The sequence below is a fragment of the Siphateles boraxobius genome, unplaced genomic scaffold, assembly GCF_051911475.1.
Source record: "Siphateles boraxobius isolate OS27281-9 unplaced genomic scaffold, OSU_SipBor_1 9, whole genome shotgun sequence".
Classification (NCBI taxonomy): domain Eukaryota; kingdom Metazoa; phylum Chordata; class Actinopteri; order Cypriniformes; family Leuciscidae; genus Siphateles; species Siphateles boraxobius.
The window spans coordinates 33,442,224-33,468,466 of NW_027509219.1; the positions used below are offsets into that span (position 1 = coordinate 33,442,224).

The window sequence follows — 26,243 nt, forward strand, 5'->3', positions numbered from 1 at the left end:
ATGTTTAAATATATATATATTAAACAGTTTAAATAATAGAAATTACTCTATAATAATTTTTTGTAACATCATTCGTTCACATAAATATATATTGTCATCTAACTTCCGCTTAAATAATTAAACTCTTTTAGTTTATATCTAATACATACAATATCATACAGCAAACAAAACGTTTAAAGATATATATATACAATAATAAATAATAAATAATAAAATAATATAACTTTGTCAGATATTTTCTTCTAACTTCCGCTACACTCCTGATGGTGGCGTTACTGCCGTGCATTTGTATCAACAGCAAAAAACACTGAAGCACAAAGCAGGAAGTGGGGAGCCGCTGATAAACAGGAGTCTTGAAGTTGTGACATTTAAGAGAGAGAGAGAGATAGGGGAAGATTTATATGTCATATAATAACAAATATCATAGAGTTGTATAGAAATGAAGGGCGAGATGGAGCTGCTGCAGAGGGTGACCGCGCACCCGGACGCGCGCTGCTGGTACGTCGAGTGGAACCCCGCGGGCACACTCCTCGCATCATGCGGCGGGGACCGCGCGATAAGAATATGGGGTAAAGAAGGTAAAACTGCAAAAACATGTTTTACACCGAGAATCTCCCGTCTAAAACCATGTACTTAAATATGAGTGCTGAAGTATATAGCTGGTGAGCGCACTGTAACGTTGTAACGTTAACGTTACTGTGGCTGCCGTCGCATCATCCAAGTGCTGTTTGAGGAGAGATTCGCTGATATGATTGTAAAGCGCTTTGGGTGTACAGTTTCGCCCTACAAAGCAAAAAGGCAGTAACTACGCAGAGTGCAGAACTGAGAAAAATGACTTTAAAGTTACCCTGTCATAGATTATTGGACACGTGGCTGTTTTTTTACTTTATATCTTTGTACATATAAATCAGTAACAACAGGATGACAGGGTAACTTTAAAGTAATTTTTCTCAGTTCTGCACTCTGCGTAGTTACTGCCTTTTTGCTTTGTAGGGCTGTGTAGTATAGTATGAAAGTGCTATATAAATGCCTCATTCATTCAAGTATGTCAAACTGAACTCATTCAATGATTATGATTGTGACACTGTCTCACACACACACACACACTGAGTCTATAACAATCAGACAAGAATAACACAAATATTAACTACTTCAATGAACCCATTGAATGAGATTTTTTAAATTAATACATTTGTAGCTAACTGTGATTTTGTGTATGTACATTTATGAAATACAGAACTTGGACAGTTACCTCTGATAACCGATCACTCTAAATTGTAATGATTTCTGTAAAGCTGCTTTGAAACAATATGTATTGTAAAAAGCGCTATACAAATAAATGTGAATTGAACTATAAAAGAGAATAATATTAGAATAAGATAAGTGTATATATATATATATATATGTATGTGTCTGATCTTTATGACACAGCAGATAGTGTAATTATATATTGTTATTATTGTATTTTATTTGTCTTATGTTCTCAGGGGACAGTTGGGAATGTAAGTGTGTCCTGTCTGATGGACACCAGCGCACGGTCAGAAAGGTGGCCTGGTCTCCCTGTGGGAAATATCTGGCATCGGCCAGCTTTGATGCTACAACATGCATCTGGAAGAAGACAGATGATGGTTTTGAGGTTTTATTTTTGATTACGCATAATTTCACACCCTTAAAAATTCAAGGAAGTGGCATCACTGACACGTCCTGTCAGTCAGCTTGACGTGTGTCCGTCATGTGTGTTTGCAGTCCCTGACAGTGTTAGAAGGTCATGAGAACGAGGTGAAGTGTGTGGCCTGGGCTCCATCCGGAAACTTACTGGCCACCTGCAGCAGAGACAAAAGTGTTTGGATCTGGGAAGGTACATCAGGAACTTTCTATAGCACAAATACAAACATTGTTTTTCCTTTGGAATGATGTGCACTGATGAATCATTCACAATTAGACCAGGAATGTGCATTAACATAATAAGGTCTCACTTTAGATTAGAGTCCAATTCTCACTATTAACAGTTTGTGACTTTTGCCTAAAAAACCCCTCCTAATTACTGCCTATTAATAGTTAATAAGGTAGTTAAGTTTCGGTAATGGGTTGGATTAAGGGATGTAGAATATGCTCATTTAGAATGAGGCGTTAATATGTGCTTTAAAAGTACTAATAAACAGCCAATATCCAAGTAATATGCATGCTAATAAGGAACTAGTTGATAGTGAGAATTGGACCCTAAACTAAAGTGTTACCGATAGTAAATATTTATTTCATTTTGAATGTTTTTTCCCAGGGCTTAAGGCAAGAAACCACAGATGAATAGTGTAAAAATGTTAAATAATAGCTATCACTATACTTTACCGAGTTGATTAAACACAGAACATCAAGACAACTCTTTGGTATGACAAGTTACTGTTATGCTTAATTATGCAAATGGACATTATCTAATTAAAAATGCACTAATTTGCATACATATCCTGAACAGAAATCTGAGCATTGGATAAAGCCAGGTTGAAAATTGCTTAATTTTGTTGACATATTAAAGTTAAAAAAAATTTACAGACATGATTTTGGAAAACATCTCTTATCACTCCATATATACTGTCAACAGTAAAAAAAAAAATCACAATGTTTTATGAATAAAATGTACTGCTGTCAAATCGATTAATCGCTTCTAAAGTTTATTTATATAATTTATATATATATATATATATATATATATATATATATACACACACATATATTATATATATATATATATATATATATATATATTTATATATATATTATATAAACACAAACTTTTATGCTAGATGTGATTAATCGCGATAAATCGATTTGACAGCTCTAATAAAATGTTATTTACATAAGGCGTATATGAACAAGCCTTTCTGTAAAAACCTTCAGTGTATATATAACTATTTATATCTTCAGAAATTCATACAGGTTTGGAACAACTAATGATTTGTGTTAAACCCTTTACTTTCCTTCTAGTGGACGAGGAGGATGAGTATGAGTGTGTAAGTGTTGTGAATTCACACACACAGGACGTGAAGCATGTCGCTTGGCACCCGACACAGGAGGTATGATATTCACGTGCATCTTTCTGTCGCTCTCCTAATGTTTTCAGACATAAAGACCAGCTAATTTTTTAAGGGTGAAACTTGTTTCCTTTTGCAGCTTTTAGCATCAGCCAGTTATGACAACAAAGTGTGCATTTATAAAGAGGAAGATGATGACTGGGAATGTAGAGCCACTCTAGAGGGACACGAATCCACTGTCTGGAGTTTGACCTTTGACCCTGAGGGACGAAGATTGGCGTCTTGTAGCGATGATCGTACCGTGAAGATCTGGAAGGAGTCAACGGCTGGAGATGGTGAGAGCATTAGGATTTCTTCTGTACAGTTTTACTCTATTGATATTTTGAATATTTAGCAGGTTTAAAATGATGTAGTCTAGATTTTGCTGTGTTGAATTTGATGGTGATTTTGTTGCAGGTTCATCAGATGAGTCCTGGAAATGTGTATGTACCTTGTCTGGATTCCACGGGAGGACAGTATATGATGTAGCATGGTAAGATGCATGGTATTATGTTGGTCAAAAGTGTTTCTGCTGGTCTTAAAAAGATCTTAAAGTCGTTAATTCGCCTTTCCGCAAATAAAGGCATTAATATCTAAAATGGAAGCAAAAGATTTATACCGTTACATGTTGCATGAGGGATTCTTTTCTCGTGTTTTGTTTTCAAAAGCGATGGTGTTATTTCTGGATTTTAGTGGTTGGGAGCAGAGATAATTTTTGTAAAATTAATTAAAAAGTACTGGACATCTGATTAAATTTGTATTTTAACCCTATAAAGCCTACTATATTATATGTGAAATTCTGTCGTCTGATTGATATTTATACTTTTTTAGCAAGTAAAATGTATTTTAGTGTAATTGTAAAAACACCCACCTTCTTTAAATCTTTAATGATTTTTTTATAAAGTAAACGTAATAATAACTTTTATATTGTTAGTAATATTTCAAGGTGAACACTTACTGGACTGAAGCAACTGAGGTTTACTTGATTATCCATGCATAGTTTAAAAAAAATCATGTTCAAATGTGTCTCAAGTATGATCATCAGGCTTTTGAGGAAGGTTTATTTGTTCATATCTCAATCATCATTGTATTGCATTATATGTTTTAAAACTACAGAGCTGTGATCCTATATCTAAGCATTTAAATATCATCTTACTAAGACATTATTGGCAGATATAGAGTGAAAGCTGATATTTATATGCATTATATGTAAGTAGTCTGCTGTACCGTTACAAAGATCTCACTGATTTACATTACAAGCATCAGAATTTCATCTTTTTGGCTATATAAATATCAGCATCTGGACCAAATTGCATATTTTTGCTCAGTTTGAGCCTCTGAATAAAATGGAGGTGTCTTACTCCTCGATTATGAGCTCCATATTTTCACTATATAATATATGAGCCATAAAAACCTGACGTATCAAATATGATAACAAAAATGAAGAGCATATTTTCCCCTCAATTCATTTCTTAAATTATCTTTAGTTAATTAAATTTTACCTTCATACAACCTGCAGAAACCCTGTCACCATTAAATACTGCACAAGCCCCGGGACGGTGCAATGGTTATGACATTTGTCAGCCATTGAGAGTTCAGAAGTGACGCTTGTATTATTATAATCCTTCTAATGTCAAGGTGTCGTCTGACCGGTGCCTTGGCCACCGCGTGCGGCGATGATGGAGTCCGTGTGTTCAGAGAAGACCCCACTGCCGACCCAGAGCAGCCCATCTTCTTCCTGTCGGCCCACGTGCCCAAAGCCCACAATCAGGACGTCAACTGCGTGGCCTGGAACCCGAAGCAGACGGGCCTGCTGGCCACCTGCAGTGACGATGGAGAGTTTGCCATCTGGAAGTACAACTCTGATAACTGAGCTGCTGAATGAAGCTTGATCCGACAAAAGCATTGAAGTTTTAAATGCTCAAGTGGCATCATGGGTCATAACAATAGCAGCACAATATTGACAGCAGCACTGGTCAAATGAAATGAAAGACAATACACTTTTTAACTGGCCTCGTTCTGTTGTCTTTTTGATGGGTCAGTTGTAGCTTTTCTGATTTTCTTAAACCGCATGGATATATTTTAGCTTTGCCCAATACCTCATGCACTGCTGAAGTTGAAACATACTCATTTTTCTTTTTAACATGTCATAAAACCATCAATTTGTATTAAATGCTTTCAAAGTTTGTTTAGTGAATTCATCTTTAAGGGTTTTGTTCAAAAAGTAATGATCTGCATTCAATACAAGTTAAAACGTATCGTGATGCACTCAATTACGTCTACGGGGTGTTTGAGAAGGTTAAAAAATAGAAGTGCCATTTAAAAGAAAGCACATTGATGCTTTCGTACAAGAAGAAGAAAACATGTTGAGCTGTAAAATTGTTTTTAGCACTTGCCATTTTAATATACTGGATTGATGTTAACAAAATACTTGTCTTTTTGGCTATACTTGCAATTCAACATGCTGTCAACTACCACAGAAAGTAATATCAACGCACTGTCAAGTTGTACTAACACAGTACATTCCTTTAATATAAACAAGACAACCTTTAGTCATATGAACAGATAATGTCATGTTTTGTAAAACAATGTCAATCACAGCACCAGAAACAAAAGCTTGATGACGACAACTCATCCTAGATTAAATAAAGAGCAAGTCTGATGAATAGCAGGGTAATCTTTATTTAAATTATTTGAAGTATTGTGCATATAAATGTGTTTGGTCACTGTTTTGTGTTTACTAATATATGAAAAAGAGGGGATTCAGTATGCCAAGTCATTTGTAAAACAACAGTTGTAATGTACAGAGGAAGATCCTAATGGAAATCCAGGTGCATGTCATTAAACAACTGCCCATGTTGAGTGTATCGTAGTTCAAAAACAGCCCAAATAACCAAACAGCAGTGGACTTTCTGATGTGTCTTGGCCAATTGTATGTGTGTAATCAGGGCTTTCTGCCTTTTTTGCGCAGGGACTGTCCTTCCCCAGAGAACGCAATGAAGTTAGTGGCCATGTCATCCTGGAGACAAGTAAATATATGATTAAAACAAGACAAGGTTGCAAAAACACTACTTGCTCCTCATCTAATGCTGGCAATTTAAACTAAATTTGTGACAACCTGAGACTACAGAAATGTTGATTTCTTTAAACCCTAAATATTATTTGCCCTGTAATTTCACTCACAATGTCAAATCTGCGTGGCTGTTGTCTGGCGTTTCTGATGAAGGTGATCTTTCCGACTTTGAACTCGTAGTTAGGAATTCCTCTGTATGAATTAAAAAACAGCAAATGTTAAAATGTACAGTTTTGCAGTGAGAGTGAAGTGGTCTGTGTCCGACTGAGGCGGGTACCGTTTGATGTCACTGGGATCGAGGGGTGCTGGACTGGGCTCAATGCCTTTCTTCTTCCCGTCTAGACGATTCCCAGAACCTGTAAAGGCCTGTGGAGAGAAACAGGAAGTAAAGACACCAAGTCATAACATATGAAGGTGTATGAAACTGCAGTAATGATAATCATTGTTTGACTTACTCTGAAGCCAAAGTCCACGTCATAGTTACTGGGATCCGTTTCCTCTTCCTACAGCAGAATGACAAACACAGGATCAGTAAGAACGACATTTATGTGAAAGTAAAATACTGAGTTATAATGTGATGAAATGAATCGTCAGAACATACTGCTGGTTCTTCAGGATGCTGCATGTGTCTCTCTGGTTCTTTGTAACCAAGAGGAGCATCAAAGTCCACCTGATGGACGAAATATTGTGTAATTAGAGATACACCGAGGTATTGTGTAAATATAAAGATTCTTTATAATGTTTAAGTCTCTTCTGCTCACCAAGGCTGCATTTTTGTGATCGAAAATAGTTAAAACAGCAATTTTGTGAAATATTATTACAATTTAAAATAACTATGCATTTCAAAATGTAATTTATTCCTGTGATCACAGCTGAATTTTCAGCATCATTACTCATGATCCTTCGGAAATCATTCGAATATGATGATTTGCTGCTCAAGGAACATTTCTGTTTATCATCAGTTGAAAACAGTTAATATGATTGTGGAAACAGTGAACCATTTTTTTCAGGATTCTTTGATGAATAGAAAATTCAAAAGAACCGCATTTGAAATGGAAATCTTTTGAAAAATTATAAATGTCTTTACTGTCACTTTTGATTAATTTAATGCATCCTTCCTGTATTGATTTATTCTTTTCTTTCTTTCAGAAACAAAGTGTTACTGAGCCCAAACGTTTGAACAGGTTAGGTGAGTTCATATATTATGTAAACTGTGAATAAAATAAGCATCCCTACATTCATATCACACTCAATGATGGACACAGCCTTGTCTGGTTTGGTCTCCATGACACGTAACTCATAGACCTGGAAGACAGAAATGTCTGGCTTAGTGTATCAGGGTTTTTGCCACATTAATCACTATACTGAGTAACAGACAATCACCTTTTCATTATAATTGATAGCGATCACATCGCCTGTGGTCAAACAGGCAAAATTCCTCAAAGCATTCTCTAATCTGAAAAAAAGAAGAGAAATATTGCACATTGAGATCTAGATATTAGCTGTTATGATGTTAAATATATATTTTAGAGTAAAAGGTGTGTTATGTTAGCATACACAGCTTTAGGATTCGTGATATCCAGGAAGTCTGGACTCTGCGGCTGGAATTTTGAGTATGTGGCCACCATGAGATTGACACTTTCCACCTGGACCAAACCACCCTCCTCCAACAATAAGTTCTGCATCATCTGAAAACACAATAAAACATGATCAATATCCTGAATAATGACGTGTCTTAAGCAAATCAGATCCAGTAACAGTCGATGTGTGTATATTTTATACCCAGTGAGGGAGATAACAGATGCCTTCATCTGCCACAAACTCCAGAACGCCACAGTGTGTCATTCTGTCTGAATTCTTGTTGGTGAGTTTGAACAGCATAGGATATGTTATGTTAAGTCTGCCTGAAACACAAACCACATGTGAAATCAATACACAGGAAAGAGTCAAGTTGGAAAGTTTTTTATATTTATTAAACTGCGTGTAACTTACTCAGCTGGTCCAAAGCAGATGGGGGCATTATTACTGAAAATACAACATGACATCTGCATTAGTTCATTGAAATACAACCCAAGATCTACAAAATGAATCCTGTTCCACAAAGCTTTTCTTGCCATGTGGAAACATCTTTACAGTATTATAGACCATGACATACTCTTTCCTCCTTTGTCCACATCGGAGCGGTCGTTGGGCCCTGGCAGCATGGACACAGAATAACACCGGTACTGAGCAGAGAACCGGTTCTGGAAACCCCGGCCCACATGGGGCTCAAACATGTTGAAGGAGAACTGATGGAGGAAGAGGACAGAAATATATTATATTGAATACAAAAACCCCAAAGAATGCATGGTTTTATATACTTATATATAGAGAGAGAGAGTTTAAGATCAATTAATAACAAAAGCAATAATAATGGAACTTTTATTGCTGCACTTATTGTCTCCTTAGTCAGAATTGTTTGTTATAGTATTCCTGTATTCCTTACATGTAAATCTCTTTGGAAAAATCTTCTGCTGAATGAATAATCTTAAATGTCAGTTTAACAATAAACAAACATCTTATGATTTGTGCCACAGTGACAGTGCAGCTTTCTACTGCTTTTAGCTTAGCATTAGCTAGCCAGTTTAGAACAATAAAAGACATAATGCTAAACAGGCACATTTAAAGGTAGCTTAAAATCGAGTACAGACCATATTAGCTGTTTATCTGCCTGACAGCAGAACCTCAGCGATGATGAGAAAAATACTGATGACAACTCAATAACAGAAACACAGCAGCTCTCCTTTCAGTGGGAAGTGCGTTAAAAGTAGTAGGACGTGACGCAACAAAACAACAAACCATCAGACCGAACTTTAGCCAATCACATCTCTCTTTCAAGCTTGGGTCACGCGCTATGCATAATATTTGTTAAATCCATATTATAAAACTCTATTATATTTATAAATACATTTTACAATTGTGTTTAAAAAGAAAAGAATTATTACCATATTTCTGTAACATGTTTTGACTTACCAGGAGATGTTTCCGATTGGACAGAAGAGTCGCTCGCTGTCGCAAACCATTGGCTAATGTGTCCGCCTGTCACTGTAAGTCGTTATTCAATTGGTTATTTCTACAAAGGGCGTACTAAAAACACAACAAGCGAATTTGGCGCCACAGACGAAACACGGAAACTCTGAGTTTAAAACAAGGACAGTGTTTTAACACGTCAACGGACGCAAAAGTGATAGTTTTATATATTTAAACTTTATAATCTTATTTTTTTAACATGTTTGTGACCGATATTCGAAAGGAATTTTATGATGTTGTCGTTAATCAGGTGCGTAATAACTGTTTTGTCTGGGTTTGGTTGCTGGAGTCATTTAAGAACCCCATACTGTTAATATTTACAGTTAATAATAGCTACTACTAGTATTGAAAGCACTATTAATACTAGCATTATCTGTTGACGTTTTAAAATTGTTGTATAGTACATGTTGTATAGTACATATTAATTTATAATATATACTTATTCTATTCTATATATTGTTTCTTGTATATTGTAGTTACTTTATTGTTAATATATTCTTATAACTTTCTTAAACTACTTTCACCTTCTCATACTTGTCTTTTGTTTTTAATTATTTAGAGAGTGGCCCTGCTCGTGTCTCCTGATATTGATGCCTTGTGTGCCTGTAAGGTTCTGCAGGTTAGTCATATCATTATACGTTCAAATACTACAATAAAAGCAACATTGTACAGACAGTAAACGTTACAACATACACAGATATTCATTACACAAGATACTTACAGATACAGGACACCTACAACAAAATATGCATGTGCAAACATTATGATGTGTAATAGTGTAAAAAACATTAGTATTAATATGTGGTGTAGATATTCAGATGTGTATATACTGTAGTACATATTATCGTTCATTCACACACTAATTGTTGACTGTAATATTGTTTTTAGTTTCCCAAGCACAGGGATTTTCAATCTTTTAGATGCCACATCACAGACACCTGTGTGCAAAATTTTAAACGAAGATATGTATTTGCATGCATAAAGACCCAATTAATACTGTGGAAAATGTATATTATAGATATGTGTAAAATATTTTGTTTCTATTACGTTATACTATTGTGTTTTTCAACTCCCTGTGGTGCTGTATTTTTAGAGGTAGTATTTATTTAAATCAAATTTTATTAATTTATTTTTATATCATTTGTTTGTTTGAAAAGTCCTGCTCTAGAGAGACGGCTGCCCAAATTACACAAAATACAGTTTAATGATTGTAAATTTACTCAAAAGTCTTCAGCATTTCTTTTTTCAAGTATTTGTCTGTTTTTCCATCAGGCTCTATTTCACTGTGATCAAGTGCAGTATACGCTGGTTCCTGTGACAGGATGGCAGGATTTAGGGACTGCATTTATGGAGCATAAAGAACAGGTGCCACTTTAAGCTCTGCCATAAATGCTGTTTAAATATTGGCAACCATATAGATATATCAACTATAGGCTGTTATTTGGGCAATATTCCTCAGCTTTTGAGTCAAATCTACAAGCAATTGTTGTGTATCTGTATGTTTCTTCTTCTAGTACCAGTATTTTGTCTTGATAAACTGTGGAGCAAATGTGGACCTGCTGGAGACTCTTCAGCCTGAGGAAGACTCTGTGTTCTTCATCTGTGATACACACCGACCTGTTGACGTGGTCAACGTCTACAATGACTCTCAAGTACAATACAAATGTTTAGCACTTTATTAGCTCTGATGCATCCTGTTGCAAATACGCCGTTATTAATAAATAATTTCTTTACTTGAACTGCTATAGATTAAGCTCCTGATAAAGCAAGATGACGATCTTGGTGTTCCGTCCTATGATGACATCTTCCGTGATGATGATGAGGACGAAGAAGGAGATGGCGATGATTCTGGAAATGAAAGCGATGGAAGCGCAGAGCCTTCTGGGAAACGGAGGCGTTATGATGAGGCATGTTTTCATATTTATATCATGCATATTATGAGTAGATGGATTCTTTATACTCAAGGTTTGTAAAGTCTGCATTAACTTCTTCAGGGTGCTTTGGAAAGGAGAATAGAACGACAGCGTGCCAGACGAGAATGGGAAGCTCGAAGGTCATTAAATATAAACATAACAATTACTCCAAAATGAAAATGAGCAATGCTGAAACATTTTTGTGTGATAAGTACATTGTTTAGTGTGTGTTTGTGTTTGCAGGAGAGAAATTCTCTTTGACTACGAGCAGTATGAGTTCCATGGAACATCAGTGAGTAACTATGATCATGTTTTCATATGTTCTGATTTATAGATGTTCCTGCTTTAATGCATTTGTGACTTCCACAGATATACCTAAAGATGCTTTTAGTTGGTTTATAAAAGCTGGATAATTGGCAAAAAAAAGGCTTTTGGCAATATTCAGCTATTTTGCTCTGAAATATGCACTAATATAATAATAAAGCAAATAAAGTGCTATGTGGAACTTTCATGAACTCTAATGAATCATTTCATACATATTGTGGTGAAAACAGGATACAGCCTAATGTGAATTTTAAACTTCAAAGGATCTGATTGAGTTCTATAATGTGAACGTGTAGCATTCAGTCATTAAATTAAATATTTGTAAATAGTTAAATGATATAATTAAATACTCAATGAATTGCTCAGCGCAACTACTCGGTGAATATGCATTTTTTGTCAATATTTGCTGACTGTTTATTCTGTTGTCTACAGGCAGCATTGGTGATGTTTGAGCTGGCCTGGGTCATGTCTAAAGACACCAAAGACATGCTGTGGTGAGCTTCCTATTTAATATTACCTCTAAGAAGTCGCAGTAGTGCCGTAGATGTGTTCTGCCAACTGAAAACTGACTCTTGATTGGCAGGTGGAGTGTAATTGGCCTGACAGATCAGTGGGTCCATGATAAAATCCCACAGTAAGAATCTCACTCTTATCTCATATCGCCATAATCATCCTTTCCAAAACATCTCATGACTTCTGAAGCAGTATATTTCAAAGTAACCTGTGTGTCTTCATCATACAGTATGAAATATGTGACAGACATCGCCACCCTACAGCGCCACGTGTCCCGACACAACCATAGAAATGAGGATGAGGAAAACTCGCTGTCCATCGACTGCATGAGGATCTCCTTTGAATATGAGTATCCTTCTCCACATGGTGTGAAATTATGTTTGAATGTGTGTTTTGGATGTTCAAAACGAAATACCAATGCTTTGCTTACTGCATACTATTATGCTGTTTAATGACATCATTACGGTGCATGTTTAATTTCAGTGAATCTAGTTATCTTGGGGATTAATAGGCTTCTTTTTGCATCTAATTTTGTGTAAAAAGGTATTTTGCATTATGGTGTGCTCTCGCAAAGGGTGTTTCATACATAGAAATAATGTGCACAATATACATAATCTTTCACAAATCGTAAGTGGAGTGTAATTTTGAACTTGCATGATGAAGAACTGTGTGTAATGAGTGTGTTTGACCCTTGACCCTGTGTGTCAGTCTGAGGTTGGTGTTGTATCAGCACTGGTCTCTGTACGAGAGCATCTGTAACTCCTGCTACACCTCCTGCAGCTTTAAACTCTGGTCCATCAACGGACAGAAGAAACTGCAAGAGTTCCTGGCTGACATGGGGTGAGTGGACGGGTCTTACTCTTCCAGCTCTTAATGGGCAAGAAAACACTTTCGTTCATGTGTTAATGCTAAAGCAATGACCCAAAAGAAGCAATGCTTTACATTAATTTTGATCACATTAATGCAATGTTTTTCCCCTGCTTAAACATTTTTTTTTAAATGCCAGCAGTAGATTTTTTAATAAATATTTATCGTTTATTGAGCAAGTTGATTAAGTGTGATGTGTGTAAATGGTTTGCATTAATATTGTATACATGTGATTCAGACTTTAGTTGAAAATATCCTTTTAATGATTGTTTTTCCGTCAGTCTCCCACTCAAGCAGGTGCGGCAGAAGTTTAACTCGATGGATATGACGATTAAAGAGAACCTGCGTGAAGTCATCGAGGAATCGGCCAATAAATTTGGGTGAGAGAGAGTCAAATGAAAGATTGTGCTTGTTGTAATCCGTATCTGTCACATGTTTAATGGTTTGCTTTGTTTTTTCCACCTCAGGATGAAAGACATCCGTGTTCAGACGTTCGGTGTACACTTTGGCTTTAAGAACCGGTTCCTGGCCAGTGATGTGGTTCACGCTGCGGCCGCCTTGCTGGAGAACGTAGAGAAGGATGAAACGCCAGCGGACAACTTCATCAAAGCTCTGGACTGTCTGTCCAGGTATAAAGAGGGCTATTATATCTTACTAAAGCAAAAACCATTACAAAATATATATATTTCGTTGCATAAAATTAAATATTAACTGAAATAAAATTAAACTTAAAAGTATTTTATTTCAACTAGTTGCTAAAGAAACATTACTAGTTTTATTTGGTACTTTGGTTTGATGTACTAAAGCAGTGGTTCTCAAAGTGGGGTCCGCGGACCCCTGGGGGTCCGTGAACGATAGCCAGGGGGTCCGCGAAATAATTTATAACAGCCTACCGTTTTTCCATGACTATAAGTCATGTTTTCTTTATCATCTGAAAACTTGCTATTTATTCCAAAGTGACTTATCGGTCTAATGCATTTAATGTCAAATAATAAAAAAAGTATGCTTTTAAAGGTTTCTATAGATAGATAATCTATCTATATTTCTTATGCCTGTGCGTCAAGTATTCGCTGTGTTTTGGTCGTTTTTTGGGCACGCGCGCCAGAAGGAGACAGAGACGGCAGAACCGGCATCCTGTTGTTTTTTTATTTTTAAAAGGCATGACATTTTGTAGTCATTTTTAATGTACACACAAATAAAAAATTGACATTTTGCCGTTTTGAATGATGTACTCTTATCTGTATGACCATAAATAAGAGTATTCCTTTGTTTCCACTGCATAGGAAACAATCCAAGTGTTCGCGCCGGCGTCTCGCGTGCGCGCACAATAGGCTATGTCAATTCTAGCACTGCTAATTTTACATCAAAACCTATTCATTATCAAAATAAAATACTCACCGAACTTATAAAAAGTTCTGCTTAATTTAATTTGTCTGTTGTGCACTATGAAGGCAGTGACGGCCAATCATTATACCGTCGACTTGCTGTTGTTCCAATCTCATTTCTCCACATGTGAAGATGCTGATACGTGCAGGTCTGGACCTCTGTAATTTTTTAATGTGTAGCCTATTATATAATGAAAGTTTTGAAATAATTGCCTAATATAAACTCTAATTTGGCGCTGCAAGGATATTAAACATCGTGATGATAAACTGACCTTCTCATCTGAGCGGTCCTGGACCCCCTAGCAAGATCACTTTTGGCACCTCAGTACACTATTTAGAAAACCCTGCATACGACCCTGGGTGAAGACTATTTGTGTCAAAACATTTCATTAAGCGCTCCCACATTAACTTTGGGCTCAGTCACTGTTATAAATATGAGGGGGTCCTTGGAAATATTTTTCCCCCGTAAGGGGTCCCTGGCTCCAAAATGTTTGAGAACCCCTGTACTAAAGTAACTGAAATAAACATTAAAAACTACATAAACACGTTTTTTTTTAAATAACTAATATGATAAACGAAACAAAACTTCAAAAATACAAATACAGAAAATACAAAAGTAAAATATAATTCATAATACTAAAAAAAGCTATATTAGTATCTCAATGATGCTAAAATAACACTGGTATAAAGAGGCTGGGTCGTCTCTTTAACAGTTTCATCGATATCGTAATGTGTCTGTGTAGCTTCTTAAGGACAGTTTTACTCACTCCTCTTGTGTTTGTCTGTGTCTCTGTAGGAGTAATCTGGAGCGGTTGCATTTAGGCATTGATCTGGCCAAGAGGAAACTGAAGGCCATTCAGCAGACGGTGGCGAGCTGTATCTGCACGAACCTCATTCTCTCACAGGGGCCTTTCCTCTACTGCCATTTACTGGAGGTGTGGAACAAATCTAATGTCTTCAACTTTACCATTATGAAGTGTAGCGTAGTTTCTCAGTGACGGTCAACCTCTAAAAATAAGGATTTTAGTCTGTTGTCAGTGCTTGAAGTGTGGCACTGCTCTTTTAAATAAGCAGCTTTCAGTGGTCTAAACCTTTTGTGATTCAATCAGGAGGTCATGTTAACACTTCATTGGATTGAAAACTGAAACTGGAAAGTGCTGAGTATATGCAATGATGCAGTGACGTATGACGCATGGAACGAGCTGTTGTTGTTGAATATAATGTGAATATAGTCGTGTCATTCTGAACTTCTCCTTCCACTCACTGTCAGTGAAGCGCTGCAGGACAGTGTCGTCCCAGCAGTCCTTTACATCGGACTCTCATCCACACACACCTTGTTTTGGGTGCGGGAAGGGGTGTTTTTACTGCTTGATGAATATAAGGAGCACTGCACAAAACTTCATGTGCTCGTCCTCTCCTAATCAGGATCCGGAATAGATCAATATTAAAACAAAGAAAAGAAGGGATGACGGGATTATGGTTAGTGTGTGCAAACAGCGGGAAACTCTGTATATTCGTGCAGTGTGCGGAAGCTTGTGGCATAACTGTGAACATCAACCCGATCACTTTTTTTAACATTCATGTAAACACTACATTCTGATTTATCAATTGGAATTAATTAACTCCAATTAAAACAAGGTATCCATGTAAAAGTAGCTAGTGTCTCGAAGCAGCTGGGTTTGTGCTGTTTTTGGGTTATTTCTAACCTTCTCCATGTCCTCTTTCTCTCAATTTTTATTATGCAAAAATATGATTACTATAAAATAAAAAATAACTATAAAATAAAAAATAACTATTTAATACTCTATTTAATAGTACAGTTGTATTATTATTTGAGTAATATGTTTTTTTTTGTTTTATAATTCAATAAAATAAACATTGATTATTAAATACTAATTTCTATAGTACAATTAATATCATTATCACTACATATATTTATTGATTTGATTTCAATAACATTTTTATTCTTATATGCTTGATTTTATAATACAATAGTGTTAATACTGTAGTAATATATTTTTTAAATTCAGCAAAATAAAAAAATCTATATTTATTTAATCCTCGACTCTGCCCAATTCTCGTTTTATAACAGTTTTTATACATACCTAAAACGGATCAAATGAAAGTCTCCCTTTATTTATTTAGATAGATAGATAGATAGATGCACAAAGGGTGTAGTATACATGAAATATACACAAAAAGACCCCCACCCCATTTTCATGTTGACACGTTTGGAATGATATAAGAGTGAATAATGACAGTAAATCATTATATTGTGTTTAAGTGTGTCTTGTGTTTGTAGGGAACACCAGATGTGAAGCTGTTTTCTAAACCTCTGGCTCTGACACTCCTCTGCAAATATCTTCTCAAAGCGTTCGTCTGCTCCGTAAGTGCATGTGTGCAAAAAATACTGAATGAAAGTCGTCAATTGTGTCTGTGGAGTTTTGCTGCAGTCACATTAAGCTGTGGAGTTCAGCACATGTGGTGATGGGACATGGCTGTTCTCATGAGTATGTTTTTGTCAGACGAGGAACAAACGCTGTAAGATACTGCCGTTGATAATGGCCGCTCCTCTGGATGTGGAGAAGGGGACTGTGATCGTCCTGGGAATCCCACCAGAATCAGACTCCTCTGACAAGAAAAAGTGAGTTTGTTCATGCTTTTAAACAGAGACTCACATTCGCCCCTTTTTCTTCTCTGAGAAATAAAATGACATCAGCGTTTTTCTTTTCCCTCAAGTTTCTTTGGCCGGGCGTTTGAAAAGGCAGCTGAGAGCACCAGCTCCAGAACTCTACACGATCACTTCGACACTTCAGGTCAGTCACTGCACTACGGCATCATGGGACATCTCACACAGCTCATGTCAACCACTAGAGGGCAGAGCAGCCCAGAGTTTCTGTGACGTCTCTGCTCTTCTGGCCAAGAGTTTAGATCGGAATTTGCAATGATCCAAAATCATGAAAATAGTAAATATTTAAGAAAAGTTATTTCATTAGTATTATTGTTAGAATTTATCATTTTCATTCATTTATCAATTATTTGTTATAAAAAAATGGAGTGCATCATGAAGCACTGCAGGACACCCGTGTTTACTTGAGTTCTGGAGCTTAACTTCAAAGTCAAATGTTGAATAAATTATGGTAATTTTACATGGAAGATTTAAGGATGGTTTTTTTTTGTGGTCAGAACAGATTGCATTAATTTAATATTAACACTCAAGTAGGGCTGCTTGATTCTGGCAAAAATAATAACCACGATTATTTTTGGTCAATATTGAAATCATGATTATTTAGCGCGATTATTGGTGGGCGATGTGATAAGTCTTATTACACGATAATTAATTTTAAATATCAGTGGAATTGCAAAAATATTGATACTTCAGCAAAATCAAATACTATGTTAACTAATGTAAGAAAAGGGTAAACGGTCTACAAACGAATAACAAACCAAATAGTCAAATAAATGCAATAGAATGAAAATACAAATGAAAAAAAGGTGTTTTAAGTTTTGTACTAACAGTTCTGTCATGTAAAATAACCCCGCATAGTCTTACTGTACATTAAATATAGATTCATCCTTATTAAAGCTACTTATGGTATTCAGTCAAGATCAGTGAGTGATTTTGGTTTGTCATTTGTTGTCTAACTCACCGTGTTTACATGAATATTCTCCAAAAAGTAATTTTGACATTTTTGTGTGCAAGCGTTTTGGCGAGTATCCGAAGACCATTTGCTTATCCGCGTTCAGCTCCGTCTCGCAGCGCACACAGAAAGCCGCCTGGGGAACGGGTCTCTTTTGTGGCTTAATGAGCTTTTAACAATTTTTTAATCTCAAACATGTCTTGCATTTTAGCAAAAGTAGACTGCCTTTTAAAACACTCTCTTATTTGGCAGCCGCACAATAATCGTTTTACCTCGATTATCTTGTTTTCATAATCGTTGGAAGCCGAAATCAAAAATCAATTACGATTTATTCGCACAGCCATAATCTCTAGTTATTTGATATACACATGAGCTGCACAACGGTCTGACTGATCCGTTATATTCATACACTCTTCCCATCATTTCTGTCAGTTTGGTGCCAAATGCCTTCAGTTCTGCCAGACCCCAAAACACACACACATCACATCCACACACACACACACACACACACACATGTAGATTTATCAACATGCCACGACAGGATATTTAAAATTTCTCTCTCTCTCTCTGCAGTTATAGAGCTAAAGATGGAGGACAGAGGGAAGTTTCTGGATGCTCTTATCACCCTGTTGTCATAAAGGCCCACTGCATGCTGGGAATGATTCCCAAACTCCCCCACAGAAACTCTGGACACACATATGCGTGCTTTGCATCCACACACAGTTGCTCCACGAGTGGAATTTCACATCCCTTGAGTAAACGTGAGTTTTGCCGTGTTCTCAGCCAGTTTGGTGCCAAATACCTTCACAGACCTTCATCCTTTATAGCGTCTACAGCCCTTCACCCCAGAGATCAGCTGATGTTTTGATCATGTGGTGCCAGACCTTCTGTGTGACTGTACAGGCCTGATTTATGTGTGGTTTTTTTGTGTGTGTCCTGTCTTTAGTATGTATCTGTGCATGTTATATATGAATTTAAATAAATAATTTTTGTAATCTTGTGATGTTGTTCAATTCATTGACTGCCAGTTTATCGACGGTTTCTAGAATTATTGATTAAAAGTTTGTTTGATTAGTATTTTTAAAATAGTTTTGCGACAGTCAGATGGTCTGTTAAAAAATTTGAAGCTTTTTTAAGTTCAACATAACTTGGCAAGATGTTTTAATTCCATAACATGATGTTTTTAAGTGACGGATGTTCTGTGAAGGAGAATTGTATCCATGTGAAATGTATTGGATGGACAAAAGTGCCTCCAACTGGTGCTTATTACATTTTGATGAGCGATTAAGACAAACACATTTCCTTTGGATTAACATGGACTGACTTAAATATTTGTGTTAATGCTTTTATGTTGGCTTTAAATGGTCTTTATCAGTAAAAAAAAGAAAATACTTCTGTTTTATAATCTACAATACATATGAACATTTTAAAAACTAGAATAACCAGTTTTGAATTATCACTTTTTTCTTTGGAAAACTGAAATGTACTCATTTATTCTACAAAACCTTAATGATTTTTTTAAAATGTTGAAAGGCCGTGTATCTTCTGAAACTATAGCTTTGTGACAAACCGTCTGAAATGTAAGTATGAATTAGATTTAATGTTTGAAACCCTTTTAGTAAATATTGAATATTTATTGTAACACTTTAAAATAAGGTCTCATTTGTTAACATTAGTTAATATATTAACAAAAATATAATGAGCAATACATTTTTTAACATTTACTAATCTTTGTTAATGTTATTTAATAAAATTACATTTTCTGTTAATATTAATGTAGGTCAAAGGGCAAATTAATAAATTTTCATTTAAACATTTATTTTTATCAATTAACCAAGATTAATGCTGGATAAGTATTGTTCATGTTCACTAAGGTTTTTAATTCTGCTTTTGTGTCTTTTTTATTTTTTAGCTAAACAGTATAAATCACCAGATACTTTCAATGTCTACCGCACTGCTGTTTTCCACACATTCTGCGAAACGTCTCCATTCGTGTTCCACGGCAGAAATAAAGTCATGCCGGTTTGGAACGACATGAGGGTGAGTAAATGATGAGAATTTGATTTTTGGGTGAACTATGCCTTTGAAGTGTTGGCGGGACAGGACTATACCCTCTACTGTACAGATGAGAGTCCTCTCCCCTAATGACTGGGTGGATGTGTTTATGTATCATGGGTTATTATCAAAGCATGAGTCAACTGTCTATCTTCTTTGCCCGTTTCCTTTTTTTTCCTCTCACGTTCTGACATTGTGTTCTTTAGTACTACATTTAGTACTCTAAATTTAATACTTAGACTGTTCCTAACTCTACACGTTTTGAAGTAAAATGTTTAACGAGTTAATTTTGTAATGATAATGTATGTTTACGAGCTGTTCAATTCATAAAATTTGATCAAAATTAAATGAATTAAAACCAAAAGAATTCATTAAAACTGTATCCATAAAATGATCCCATGATTGGAACCCCCTAAAAGGTTATATTTATATGAAGCAGCTGATGGAACCCTTTAAGGTTCCATATAGAACCTTTTCTTCTGAGATTGTGGTTATGATGTGCAGTAATAACAGTGATGCGGGTTGCTGTTTTTCCACTAAGCTGCTTGGATGGAATGTAATAACTGGTTAGATGCACAGCTGCCTTGCTCTAGTTAGCTAGCATTGTGTAGAAATGCATATCTTTTTTTCTTTTATTCTGATTTTTTAAGATTACATTAACAAGAATTTGATGTTATTATGAACAAAAGTCTCTTTCTGTGGTTTTACGGCGTGTAGCTCTGCAGTTGTTTTCTTCTCTCGCTCTGTTCTTGAATGGTTTGATCCCGTGAGGATTATCTGCTCTGGATAACCACAAACAATAGAAGTCATCAGTGTGTGTATGTGTGTGTGTCTGTGTGTGTTTGTGAGAGAGAGAGAGACTCTCCATCACTTTTGGGTGGGCTTCATCCGTTCAGACCCCGTGGTCCTCAAAAACATTAAGCAATGCATGTTATAATGCATGTCTTTCACCCGTAAAGATTTTCATTTTGGAAAGAAATTAACACTTTTACTCAGCAAGGATGCATTTATTTGCACACCTGCAAACTTGTCGCTTTTCGGCGACAATCGCCGTTTTCTTGGTCAATTGGGTCATTTACGTGAATCGTGTAGAACCGGGGATTATTTTGGGGGGGTTGGGTATAGGCCATTTTTCCTGCCGACCAAAATTTCATTATTTCAAATGTAGGCGTGTTGCGCGTGGTAAGCGCGCTCATAATCCGCCTGAGCCACCACAATATTGCCCAACATCAAATGGAAAACGTAATGCAAGCGGAACGAAACTGCTCGTTATTGTGTGGTTGACGGAACGTTTATCAGTTTGGACCAAAGCAGCGCGAGCCGATCTTGCGACACTGTTACTACCTATGGTTACTACACAGCGCTAATAAGAGATTCAGTAAAGGCAGCATTTGAATTTGTCACAGTCTGTAATAATATCGATGCGACTCCTGCGAGATCTAGTGAGAAACATTCACATTTCTCCGTTATTAACGGATCAAACAGCACTGACGTGGAAACCAGGAAGAAACATTGTGCCATGAATGAACTATCCAGTGTCCACAGATCAGCAACATTCACCATGGATTTACTGTAGTAACACTAACTGCAACCATGGAAGATTGGCAGGAATAGTAGGCTATAATGCCTTCAAGTAACATTACGTCGGTTTTATTTTGACATTATGAATACAATTGCTGCCCTCAAACTAATCTGAACTAAAATAAACCTTTGTTTATAACTACTACAATATTACATTTCATTTTTCCAAGGAGCTGTTTTGTTTTATATGCTCCTAAGAAGAGTCAATTATAGATCCAGAATTGCTCAAAGTAAAAAAAATATCAAACTTTATGATGTGAGTTTTAATTTAAAAAAAATAATAAAAAAAATTTAAATCAAGGAAATGACCAAAACCTAAAACCTGGTAAACAGTAATTTCTAACAACATAGGGCTATTTAGATCAACAATCTGGCGAGCATGTTGTTTTAGGCTAATACACCAACAGCAAATTTCTGTTTAATAAAGCGCTCAGAAATGTGTCGTTTGCATATTAAAATCTAAAAAATTAAGATTTTTGGATCACCCCAAGGATCATGTGACACTGAAGACTCGAGTAATGATGCTGAAAATTCAGCTTTGATCACAGGAATAAGCAACATTTTAAACATATTTAAATAGAAAACAGTTATTTTAAATTAATATTTTTTAAAAAATATTACGGTTTTTACTGTATTTTTGATCAAATAAACACAGCCTTGATGAGCAGAAGAGATTTCATTCAAAACATTAAAAAATCTTACCAACCCCAAACTTTTGAACAGTTTAGTAGTTAATGGACTTCACAGTTATATTTCATTTAAGTATCAGAAGTGTCTCACATGTTTCAGACAGACACAAATCCGTCAACAGTTGTCATACAGTAACTGTAAAGAGCTATAGTGTGTGTGCGTGTGCGTGCGTGCGTGTGTGTGTGTGTGTGAGAGAGAGAGAGAGAGAGAGAGAGAGAGAGAGAGAGAGAGAGAGAATGAACATGCTCTTAAGAATAAGAGCAAAGATGGTCAAACATCCATGAAGAATCCAACAACAGCCAATTAAAACGCTGTCCTACTGAGAAGACAATTTCGTGTGTGTAGACTTTTTTTTATTCCTCATGAGGAAAACATCTTATAAATCACACTAAATTATGTTTGGTTTTCTTGTTTTTTAAATGTAAACATGCAGAAAGTGTTGTGTGATGGGCAGGTTTTGGGGTAGTGTTAGTGTAAGGGGAGAGAATATACAGTTTGTAAAGTATAAAAACCATTACATCTATGGAAAGTCCCCTTAAAACATATAAACCCAACATCTTTAATTAGGGGAATGTTGTTCCTTTTGTTGTAATGAACCGCTGTAAATCTCTGATCTCTGAAGAAGAAAAGCCGTCTCATATAACCCAGACTGTGTCTGTAAGCCGGAGTCGCAGCGGGAGGTTAAACCCTCGTCCAGTCCAGTTCACTTTCAACCTGCACACATTCCATATTTCATTAAGAACATTCCAGAATCACTCCCAGACATTCCGGAACCTGCAGGGTTCCGTCACCGCTGCCACTCAGTGTTCCCACAGGACAGAAATATCACAAATGACATGAGAGTTAATATGTGAGGTGTTGCTCTTCGAAGAGAAGTACAGTAATCTCCCTTCTGTCTCCTCTAGAGCAGGGGTCTCCAACACGTCGCTCGCGAGCTACCAGTAGCTCGTGGCCTGATTGGAGGTAGCTCGCCAAGGGGCCGTTCACATATCGCGTCTTTTGCGCGCTCAAGTTCGTTATTTCAAATGTAGGAAGCTCATAATTGAAGCGACGCGCTCATTTTTTCCAGGCGCAGTGAGATGAAAAAATGCATCAGCTAAAACTTCTATGTCATTGTAGAGAGCGCAGTGCATGGTTGTATAGCAACGACAGACGCCACGGGAAAACCGGACCGAATTTTACTATTAATAATAAAAGATAAGCTAATGTGCATTGTAAAAGTCAGTAATTTATCTTTTTTGACTCATTCTTTTTATAAAAATGATTAAAAGGCTGAAATATGCAAGGTTTCTTTTTATACATCTTTTTTTGTCAAAACTTTATTTGAACTTGTAGGCTGCATAGTAGATAATGTCCAGTACTCCTTTAAAATCTGGCCATCATTTTTAATGTTGTTATTTTAATGTTCATGTAAACAAAAAGTGCATATTAATGCTAATTATATTTGTCATTTGCTGGTTTTCGACATAAAACTTAGTGTATTGATTTTATTGTGTAGTATTAGTACTTTTTGAACAGGATTCTGTGATAACCGTGATCATTTTGGTCACTATAATCATGAAATGAAATTTCCATGCCATTTCATATCTAGTTAAGATGCACTATAAAATCAACTATAATTATGTTTTGTTTTTACAGTATAATATGCAAAGTACAATTTTCTTTAAAAAAATGTATCTCTGATTCTGTTCTTTTCTCTGACATTTAAGGGTGACATATATGGGCCTACAAAAACACTTTTAAAGGTCTAAAACAGTTTATATAGTTGTTAATATGAGAGTTATGAGACATTATTTAAGAGATTAAAGTATTGTATTACATGAGTAGCTCTCGGCCACTATCTTTTTTTAAAAAGTAGCTCTCAAATGAAAAAAGGTTGGAGACACCTGCTCTTCTCAATATTTGTCTAAATCTCAATATGAACTTCAAATTCTTCTAAATCTTGATGTTCTATATGACAACTATTTTATTATTTCTATACTATAATAGTATATTTTTAACTAGCTTTTATGTTTTATATATATTTTGCTATTTGTTTTGTTATTAGTTTTTTTTTAAATAGCATTAAATATTTCTTATTTTGGTTTAATATTAGCACTTCAACGTAAACTTATTTCACTCAGTTGCGCAGACAGCATTTCTTTTTCAATTTCTTTTTTTCAATCTAATATTTATGTTTTTATTTCAGCTTTATTTCAATTACCGACAACCATTCTTAGTAGATTCGGTTGTAGTTCACAATAAGACACTGACAGCTATTGACTCGTTTCTGTGTTTTTATTTTTCATACATTTTTATAGCCTTCTTTACATTTTTGTACTTTAATTGTACTGTAAATTTTATAAGTGCAAAATGATCAGCAGTGTTCACCTGAGGCGCAAATGAAAACAGAACTTGAGACAGCACTTATATTTACACAAACCACAACTGAGAAACAAAACTTCCTGATTTTTGCACCGGACTTAATGACTTGTCGCACGTTTCCATGCATCATTTTTCCTTGATTATGATGACACTCCCATATTTAACGCATAATTAGGCACTCAAATACACACATCATCATGCCCCTCCTTATTAACTTCCTTCCTGCTTCCTGTCCAGCTGACCCTTAAACAGGAAGTCTGATGATTCTGTTGTCCGGTAACCGTTCAGCATCATGAACCTCACATAAACGCACTCAAAACACTCTCGAGCGTGTTCTTGAATCACAAGCTTTGAAAGACGAACTTTCATTTTTTATGACGTTATAAAGTTAGGCCATACACTAGTATTCAACATTTTAGGAACTGTAAGGTTATTTTAGTCAGCAAGGATTAATTAAATTGATAAATGTATAATGCAACAAAGAATTTCAAATAAATGCTGTTCTTATGATATTTGTATATCAAAGAATCCTGAAAAAAGCAGCACAACTGTTTTCAACGTCAATAATAATCAGAAATGTTTCCTGAGTAGCAAATCATCATATTAGAATGATTTCTGAAGGATCATGTGACACTGAAGACTGGAGTAATGATGCTGAAAATTCAGCTTTGATCACAGGAATAAATTTCAGTTTTAACATATTCAAATAGAAAACAGTTCAAAAATCTTACTGTTTTAAAAATGTTGAACGCTAGTGTATATAAAGACATGATGATGTCTGAAGATTTATCTTGATGCAACTATAGGATAATTTCTCATTTCATCTCACGTAGGAAAGATGGCCGTTTGCGAGCACATCATTTGATTGACAGCGAGAGTCTGGACGGTGACTAATCTGTGTTAGTGAGAGGTTGTTCACACGGACCATCACCGTGGCGATGGTGTGTTTGATGACATCACAACTGGTCAGTAATGTGAAGCTGGAAATGACACCTGACCTTTGGAGAGCAGAGGTCAGTGCGGCGTCATGAGAACCTGTCGTGTGTGTGTGTGTGTGTTTGCGTGTGTGTGGGAGAGACAGAAAAATAATTCTCATCGCTTCTCAGATGCATTTATGGAATGTTGCAGGAAATTTCCTTAAAGAAAAATTTGGATTTATATTCATAATTTCAACCAATATGGTTCCTACTTACTGACAAGGCAATGTTGACTCAACCAATGGCATGAATTTAGGGCAGGACTATATATTTGTCCAACCAACCGCCTAACAATAATCTATTCTAAGAACTTTAGAAAACATTCCCATAATAATGTTTTTTTCTGAATGTTCCCTGAAGGTTCAAAATGTCCAGTTTTTTAAAAGTTTGAAAAACGTTCTTTATGTGAACGTGAAGTAAACATTCCATTTTATCATTCTTCAAATATTATGGGAATGTTACTTTTGAATGTTCTCTGAACATTCTGAAACAAATAACATTTAAAAACATTAGATGAACGTTCAACATAAACGTTTCAGAAAAAAACATGGCAAAACTTTATTTTAAGGTGACTTTACTTACTTCCCTTTCTTACTATAGTTATCACTGTTATCTAGATATAAAAGCTGGACCAGAAAGTCTTCAAAAGTTTAAAAAGCTTTAAGTTTGAAGGTTTTCAGTTCGAAGTACTTTGAAGCTAAAAGTAGTTTAATATTTTAATGTTTT

The 26,243-nt window shown here is 35.8% G+C and overlaps 3 protein-coding genes across 3 annotated transcripts; 2 read left to right on the forward strand and 1 right to left on the reverse strand.

Annotated features, from left to right (window-relative positions):
- The first annotated feature begins 274 nt into the window (after window positions 1–274).
- Window positions 275–5,731, forward strand: ciao1 (cytosolic iron-sulfur assembly component 1). The gene is made up of 7 exons (XM_077224105.1): window positions 275–578; window positions 1,488–1,636; window positions 1,747–1,858; window positions 2,980–3,068; window positions 3,166–3,361; window positions 3,483–3,558; window positions 4,704–5,731. Exons 1-7 carry the CDS (start codon window positions 440–442, stop codon window positions 4,936–4,938), a joined length of 996 nt encoding a protein of 331 aa, XP_077080220.1. The 5' UTR covers window positions 275–439; the 3' UTR covers window positions 4,939–5,731.
- On the reverse strand, window positions 5,728–8,964 carry ufd1l (ubiquitin recognition factor in ER associated degradation 1). The gene is made up of 12 exons (XM_077224106.1): window positions 8,829–8,964; window positions 8,294–8,426; window positions 8,131–8,163; window positions 7,921–8,042; window positions 7,696–7,826; window positions 7,522–7,594; window positions 7,375–7,443; window positions 6,740–6,808; window positions 6,594–6,641; window positions 6,416–6,504; window positions 6,249–6,330; window positions 5,728–6,084 (listed from the first exon to the last, which is right to left on the reverse strand). The coding sequence occupies exons 1-12, from the start codon at window positions 8,829–8,831 to the stop codon at window positions 6,010–6,012; spliced, it is 927 nt and encodes a 308-aa protein (XP_077080221.1). The 5' UTR covers window positions 8,832–8,964; the 3' UTR covers window positions 5,728–6,009.
- A 308-nt stretch (window positions 8,965–9,272) lies between these two features.
- cdc45 (CDC45 cell division cycle 45 homolog (S. cerevisiae)) lies at window positions 9,273–18,850 on the forward strand. Its single transcript, XM_077222767.1, has 18 exons — window positions 9,273–9,457; window positions 9,767–9,826; window positions 10,480–10,572; window positions 10,722–10,859; window positions 10,956–11,114; window positions 11,202–11,260; window positions 11,364–11,412; window positions 11,877–11,938; window positions 12,028–12,078; window positions 12,187–12,306; window positions 12,666–12,797; window positions 13,106–13,204; window positions 13,292–13,453; window positions 15,006–15,144; window positions 16,512–16,595; window positions 16,735–16,853; window positions 16,949–17,025; window positions 18,424–18,850. Exons 1-18 carry the CDS (start codon window positions 9,407–9,409, stop codon window positions 18,486–18,488), a joined length of 1,719 nt encoding a protein of 572 aa, XP_077078882.1. The 5' UTR covers window positions 9,273–9,406; the 3' UTR covers window positions 18,489–18,850.
- The last annotated feature ends 7,393 nt before the right edge of the window (window positions 18,851–26,243 follow it).